General features: G+C 34.0%; 1 protein-coding gene across 1 annotated transcript; it reads left to right on the forward strand.

The window, feature by feature from the left end:
- The first annotated feature begins 47 nt into the window (after window positions 1-47).
- Window positions 48-5588, forward strand: LOC137923824 (uncharacterized). The gene is made up of 5 exons (XM_068767097.1): window positions 48-127; window positions 192-270; window positions 2336-2504; window positions 4054-4147; window positions 5174-5588. Exons 2-5 carry the CDS (start codon window positions 203-205, stop codon window positions 5509-5511), a joined length of 669 nt encoding a protein of 222 aa, XP_068623198.1. The 5' UTR covers window positions 48-127; window positions 192-202; the 3' UTR covers window positions 5512-5588.
- Window positions 5589-8240: the final 2652 nt, after the last annotated feature.

Below are 8240 nucleotides of genomic sequence, written 5' to 3' on the forward strand. Positions count from 1 at the left end.
AGAAATTCTGTTACGTATCAAATTTTTGGCTTCAAAAGCAGTACTAAATTATGTAGGGCGTCAAATTGCAAAAGTATTAATATTAAACCTAAAAAATATTAAAGTGTTATCATAATTATTGGATGAGGTAAAAGAATGATATTAAATTTATCCTTAAATGACAAACACTTTATTAATTTAATGAATTGCAGATTTCCTGACAATGGATTCCTTTAGCTCAACAACAAATGCTGATTTTAATTGGCCATTTCCAAAACCCATAGTAGGAAAGTAAGTCTATTCTGAAATGTTTCTTATACATATTTGTTTTCTTGGCAATAATCGTTTATTGATGCTACGGGGGAGGCTTATGTACAGTGCTGGAAGTCCTACGGGTGAAATGATGACGATGTTGATTGATGGATAAGATGACAAAGGCACAAATAAATTGGTATAGATGTTTATCAATTTATTGTTGTTTTACAGAAGGTTGTATGATTATTTTGTAATTGTTTGAATTGTATATTGTGTACCAATGAGCGATTGATGAGTTGAATTTATATATTATATTTATACACGTACTTGAAATTAATAGAACTCGCATCTTCATCATCATCGACTTGCAAGATGACAATCTTGAAGCTATCTAAAGTGATTTACCATTAAATCGAAACATTCTTTCCATGGACGTAACTATCCAACCCCTATGGCATAGGATTTTTTAATGAAAGTCAATTATTTTTTAAAGAGAACTAGAAAAGTGTGTTTTGTCAAATATCATAAGTATTCAAGAGTTCTGTAAAAGTTCTATCTGTAATAAAGCACTGTTGTGGCTGCTCCATACGCAATGGTTCATCGTGTTATCCGACAAATATTTACCGCAGGGCATAAGCATCTTCAAAATCGCCACCATGACGCATACAGTGACTTCCCGAGATCTTAATTGATAAATTTATATGGCTATTTATACACCTGCGGAGATACTATCATAAAGAGTTTCGACAGTCGCGCGGCGCAAAAGGCACACCTTTTGTTGTGGCGACGTTTGTCAAAGCGTGGTGTACGAGTCGCATGTCAAATAACATTACTCAAAGAGAGTTGATTTCGTTCTAAGAGTGAAGACAGTCAGGGCAGGGTTAAGTGATACTATTTCAATATTGAAAGAGATCACTTGCCGAATCCAACTCGGATGGACAGCTTTCGGGAAACTCCGAAGAATCTTCTTGTCCGAAATACCGCAATGTTGGAAGACGCGCTGGTCTTTAAACAGTGTGTGTTATCAGGGATGACATATGGATCTGGAACTATACCGACAAAATATTAGGGGAACCGGAAAGTAATATCGCTTTAAAATCTACACGACAACATTTTTAACAAGTTTTTATTTCTAATCAACAATATTTTCACCTTCGTTTATATCCTTTTGCCGTCTATAATAGTAAGTATACAAATTTTCAATGCCGGAGCAGTAAAAATCAATCAGTTTTTGTGTAAAATATGTCGACAGAAACGCCATTCCTTTCCGGTCCCCTAAATATATATTTTTATTTTTCGAGTCTTTATTTCACAGACATTATCGCCTGTGGCTTTATATGTTTCGAAACACAATTATTTCCCTTTAGCTATTTTTTATGTTTTGGTTACTTTAAAACACGAGTAATTGTTTTTTTTTTAAATTACCTCCGTTATTGTGGACCTCTAATGAACCTTTTTGGGAATAAGATTTTTTTGTCTTTAATAATTTTTTCAAAATTCTGTCATTCTCTTCTATCGATCTTCATATTATCACAGTACAGGGTTTATATCACTGTTTATCACAATATTTCTTATTCTAACGATTTAATTTTTTATTTCTATTAGTAGTAGTATTTGTATTTAGAAGTACAACTTTATATTCCGATGCTATGATTATTAATAAACAACACCATTGTATTACATTTGTATATATTATTGTGTTAATTTTGTTATAATAATAAGATATAGTTTTCTGGAAAATGTATTATGCCATATCCACTCGCTTGCTATAGCAACGTATTCAAACCGCAACAGTCTACAACATAATGTGCCCTCGCCATATGGTTTAAGATTAGACAAGAGTGAAGTTTTCGGAGCAGAGTGATCCACGAAGTTATTATAAAAATTACCGCTATGCCTGAAGAACTAAAATCGTGTTAGCGTTTAGTTGTATTTGTTTAGAGTAGAAGTTAAGTTATAACTAGAGTCATTACTCGCCATTGCGAGTTGTACTTGACGATCGAAGCGGAAGACGTATCCTCTCTTTTATCGCCCTCGTCGGGGTGTCCTCCCCACTCGCAGCACGCGTTATTTATAGCTAAAGACGACAATAACATTTCAGACCATGTGAACCGCCGATTCCAAATGCCGCTCCGAGACCTAAACCACCACCAGTGGCTCCTTATTGCCACTGCGATGCACACTCTTATTCGCCACGTGTTGAACAGTACAAACAACTATTGGACAAAGAAGAAAAATTATGCCACGACTATGAGCTTCTACGGCAGCAGGTATTAAGTTATCTAAAAAAATATATTTAGAAAAGGCACACCAAAAAAAATGTAATTAATTACGATTATAAATAATTAAAAATTCTGACGCTCATGCTCATTTAAGGTGTATTCAGAATATTGTACAACATTCACTAAGTAATACCATATACAATAGCAAATAAATGGGTAAAGTAGGTTAATAAACATTTAGCCAGCTATATTGTTTAATGATCCTACACATTATATGTATATATATATATACACACACATACAACAAAACAGGAATTATGTCACTGTTGAACAGGGAAAGCCTCGAGTATCCTTGCGTGTTGAGCGACAGCTCCGAGTTCCCCTCTTGGGGCCTTTGCGATGTCTATGGATCGTCCACCTAAACGATCTATTAGCTCGGAAGCTTTTCAAAATAGTAATAATGCATGTGCTGGACTACCGAAGCCTAGGTTCTCGAGGGAGACCTGGAGCTAAATTACGTAATCGAGATTTAGGCTTAACGTGCTCGTGCTGTGGTTTGGGGGGTTCAAGCCCGCGGAATCTAAAAGAATGAGGCGTTAATCTAGATATATTACGCGAGGTAATAATCTCTTTTGTTCACAAACATTACTGCGCAGAGATATCTAAAACCTTTTAAAAAACGTTTTAAAACCTTTTTGACATCATTATTATGATTTACCGGCAAAAAAACTCGTATTATTATGATAATAAATTAAATCACAATGGAATTAGACAACGTTAAATTAACGACGGTTAGTTGTTGTTCATTGTAAACAGGCGTCTAACATACTTTAGTATATAGAAACGCCACTTTATTTCCTAAGAACACAAATCTTTGCTTTCGCTCCTTACGCATTTGCGAGGTTGCGATATATATAAAGTTTTGTTTTTAATATCCTTGCCAAATAGTTTGCGTATTACGAACAAAATTGCGGACGGAATATACGTAGTTTTCATAAAGGAATTCTAAAAATAAATCCATTTCTTTGTGGTGATTTTTATTTTTGTAATAATATATATTATTAGTGCTTTTTGTTTTTTTATTTGCGCTGCTAGAACGTTAAAGAGCTTAGCCTACAGAGCCACCAGGATTGTTAAAGAGCGGGAATTGTACAGACTGTCTAATCTTGGGAGATCCAGAGAGGAAGTTCGCTATCTCTATGTTGGGATGGCTCGCTTTGAAGCTTTATACGGAACGCCCGTGTGGTTAAAATATGCTCGTCATACGATCCTGTAGAATTAGGATCAACAGCGTCGCACAAGCCGAATGCCCGGCGAGGCAGTCATTTGGCCGGGTTGTTAGTTTGGAGTGTCGACTCATCTTAAGACCGTTACAGGCTAAACAGAGGTAGTAAATGGGATCGACAGATGATAGATCTCGCGCGGAGACGAAGCCGTCAGGCAGGATCGAGCGTCGTGAGTGCCTTCGGAGTCGCAGTTATTTAGGGTCTAAACTTCCACTAGCTTCAGCGAGCCTAATGCGATCGATGGATTACCGTTCAGGGGTAGCTTTTCAACAATAGTCAATGAGACAGATTGCATTGTGTATTATTTTCAGATGGTTAGCGTCACAAACGATATATTGGATCATCCGTGCGATGACCTGGATAGCAAAATGGAAACTATGTATCAGTCCACATTTAAGAAGAGATGTAAGTTTATATTTTTAGTAATTATTCACCTACAATTACTGCACAAAAAATTATTTAAAAATTACACGACGCAAATACGTACGACGCAATTATAACTAAATTATCGGGCCCTCAAAATTAAATCCGCGTGCGATAACTAATGATGTCGATAAGCTAATGAATGTTTATGAAACGGCATATATTTTAGATCTATTTCATCTAAATCGGCTAAATTACGTTAGAAAATAACTTGTATGATTCCTTAAAAATTTGGTGATCACTACATGCATCAAGCTTGAGTACTTAATATATAATATAGTTAAATCGATGATTCAGGAGACGCCAGAGAATCGAGAATTTATTAAATTTCTATTTTAATCAGTACCCAGACTTTTTTTCTCATAGAACACTTTCAAAATTTGTCTGGTTCCGGTTGGACCTCTGAAGCCATATTTCTACCATATTCACAATACTCAATAAATAAAGTGAAGATTAGAAATAAGTCAATTGTTGACACATTGTAGTGAATATGGAACATGAAAGTTTTTACTAGTAACTGTCGCAGAGCTTCTTAAAATGTTATGTTAGACACGTTAAAATGTGAGGTCCAGTAAAAATTTTAGTTCTTGTCAATGAAAAGCAGATATATTTTCGTGGAATCCCGCTTACAAATTGGAAACTCTTATTTCTTTCTCACGCCAGCATAAACCCTTTAACCATTGACTGCTTTGGATAACTATGGTGTAAATCATGTATCCTATTTTTGTTAACAATAGTTCAAAAGTATTTGTTTGTCGTGTAAGTCTTTAAGATTTTAAGAATATTATATATTTGCAATAATAATAACAACCACAGCAATAATTTAGCAATACTGTAACAACCCAATCCGTAGTCCTCGAGTTTAGTTACTGCTAAAACGTCTAGGTCAAACCCACTTAGCGCCTGGCAAGATCAAACTTGCTAAAACTACACGCGTTCTGGCAAACACCTTGCACACTGTCTGATCTGACAATGAAACACAGCTTAAGTTATTTGTGTTGTTCTCAGCATTCCCAGTATCAGATTACAATGCAATAATGGCTGCCACACAATCCAACGCGCCCATACCGATGGAGAGTCATCGACTTGGTATACTCAGGTGTTACAAGGATCCCACGCACTTCACGGAACCTCCTCCAACTGTTAGACCAACCATAAACCCTCCAAGCCCCGTCCACACTGGCGTCGTCCCTAAAACCATGCGTATCTGGTTCGGCGAGTTTCCCGGGAGGACAGAATACATGGACACTTACAGCTCAGCGGCCAAAGCAAGCTGGCGTTCAATGCAGAGGTACAAAGAACCTTTGCCTTCAACAAGGAGGAGAGCAGACGATACTTGTGTCTAATTCTCATTTGTGGCAATGTATTATTGTTTGTGTGTCGAATTTTACTTGAACAATGTACCAATTCCTTTATACGTGTATTGTCAACGTGTAAAATATAAAAATCTGTAATTTCTTTAAAGGGGAAGATAAAATTTGTTGTTGTTTATTTAACACCATCCCTACAACAGTTTAGAAGTAAAATAATATAACACGTATGATTTTCTTTTGATTGTCTTAGCTGTTTGTTTGTTATTTTTAAATTTTGGCTCGACTTGTACAAATTATCTTAAACTGTTTTGTGTCTCTAATCTACTAAATATATTCTTTAGATATTCATGAAGCATATTATAATGTACATTTACGATTTCATTCTCCGTTTAAAACTTTTAGAGAAAATACCTAATGGCGTCATTAACTATAATCGACAGAATGTACGCTGACTTAATGTGCTTATTGATAACTTTGAATGCCTTCGTGCGACTAATAATAAACGGTTGATCAACAACTGTTGCCTTCTGGAAACTATCTCATGTATTACAGTGTATTCGACCAAAGTTTGGCGCTCTTAACCTTATGATTTTCACCTTCGTCGGATTCAGGGCCCAAGAGCCTCAGAGCAAAAGTCTGCAAACTAATAGGTTTAAAAAAACTATATCTCTCGGGAAGTTTGACCTCTTGTGTAAACTAATTGATATTTACTTAGTAATCAGAGAGCCGCGTGAACCTTTGTCGTTTACCGCAATAATGTATTTTTGTGAAAGTTTTCTTCGGAATTATATAAAAACTGAGTTTTGCAGGATGTGTCCTAACTTTTGATAATGATTATGGGAATTTGTTACAAATAGTTTGAAAAGTTTCCGTAGAGGGAAGGATGTGATTAAAGAACAAAAACGTAATAAACATAATTTTTTCGCAAGGCCCTCTGCGATACAATACGCCTTAATAAGTATAAATGTGTATTTTTAAAGAATTCTCAATATGTAACTTATTTCAAAACAAACCGTTGGATACATAATTAGATTCTATTTTTAAATAAAAAAACTTAAAATACTAAGTTTAGATAATTTGTATGTTTTAACCAAGTAATACAAGAAAATCTCCATAACTGAAGAACATAGAAATTTAAAGGATATTTCTATCCTTTATTGTTTAATAATCATGTGGTTACAATAATAAGCGAAGAACAGAATATTAAATTTATAAATATGAAATAATAACAGAGTTAAATTTTCATCAAATTTTATTGTATTCTTTTTATTATACCTATTTCTGACGTTATCGTCGTCCTTTCAGACGATTGACGCCCACTGCAAGGCAGTCTCCCTCTGGGGATGTATCATATCGTCACGCTTGATAGACGGTACGTAAGGGACGCCGCTGTCTATCCTCTGAAAATTTGTTTGTGAGCAGAGGCAATTATGTATAATTAATGCACAAAGTGTGAATTAAATAAGGGAATTGGAATGGAATGGAATTGAATTGGGACTTTGTATGAAGGGAATCGAATCAAACCTACGATCGAAAGTGACAGCTCTTTCTCTTTCTATTGTTATAATTTTTCTTAAATGAAAATCAGCCTTGGAGGAAATTGGCTTCTCATATTAAATAGATATACATTCGATGTCACTGTTGGCCATAAACTAGTAGGCTGAAATGATAAATACAACATAGACAAACAAGAAATATACAAAAGTGACCAAATTATACGAAATCAATGAAAATCTTTTATAAAATGGTAACAGTCGTTAACTAAAATTCAACTGATTACTTGATGATATTTAATATGATTGTAATGGTAGAGAAGAAAAAATGTTGAAAATCAGTAAAGACTACTGTCTTCTTTGTTTACTTGACAAAAAATGTAAAATATTAACTTTTTTTTTAAGTAAACAAAAAAAAGTAAATAATTTACTTGTTTTCAAGTAATTAAACAAGCAAATAATCGTTAGTGCTGTTATAACTAAAGTTCTAGGCGTTGACGTTAATTATTTTCTTTATTATCTGTACAACGATGTCCTTTGCTATACTCCGTAAATGTATGTTTTTGAGGCAAATTGGGTTTAGGTTTAAAGAATTTATTATTATAAAACTTATACGTAATTACTTAAATGAGATACATTATATTACATTATATATTAATTGTAAACTTTTATATTCATGATGTAGCTGCGTATACGTATTTAGCCGTGCAAACTTTTTATTTTTTATTTTATGTAATATTTTACTTTGTGGAAATTGTGTGAATGATATATTGTCATAGGATCTTTTTTTGTCCCTAATAAATAAATAAATATTAAAATAAAAATTAGATGTTATGTTAATCACGACTTTTCGTTCATTTATATAGTTAGTGTACTGGTTTAATATTGTCGATTTGTGAACTTTTTGAAGTGTTTGTTATTATAACAAACACTCCAAAAAGTTCAATCAAGTTACATTTACAATAAATATGATTTTTCGAAAATTAAATAGTTAACTTAAGTATCTATAATTGTACTAATCTGGTATAAGCGATTCATATTGTACTGGTATAATACACGTCTGCCACTATATATTAAAATTCGTTAATTGTTTGTCCTACGTCGTCACCACTTTCTGAAACAGAGATACGCTCTCGACTATCCACACCACGCGACGAAAATAAAACAGATATATACACAGCTAGTCAAAAATAAATTTTTCTGTCGGGGATGGTCATGAATGTATAGAAGGAGACAACTTTCGATCATCCTAGATAGAAGGGTGTCTAA

The sequence above is a fragment of the Battus philenor genome, unplaced genomic scaffold, assembly GCF_028537555.1.
Source record: "Battus philenor isolate CCGP_79_NKW_IND1 unplaced genomic scaffold, ilBatPhil1.0.hap1 SCAF_22, whole genome shotgun sequence".
Classification (NCBI taxonomy): Eukaryota; Metazoa; Arthropoda; class Insecta; order Lepidoptera; family Papilionidae; genus Battus; species Battus philenor.

What these genes read in the sequence shown, in the direction of transcription:
- LOC137923824 (XM_068767097.1), top strand. Translation starts at nt 203, where the DNA reads ATGGATTCCTTTAGCTCAACAACAAATGCTGATTTTAATTGGCCATTT. An exon ending in ATGAGCTTCTACGGCAGCAG is followed by an intron (nt 2,505 to 4,053) that starts GTATTAAGTTAT and finishes TATTATTTTCAG; the next exon opens with ATGGTTAGCGTCACAAACGA. An exon ending in GTCCACATTTAAGAAGAGAT is followed by an intron (nt 4,148 to 5,173) that starts GTAAGTTTATAT and finishes TGTTGTTCTCAG; the next exon opens with CATTCCCAGTATCAGATTAC.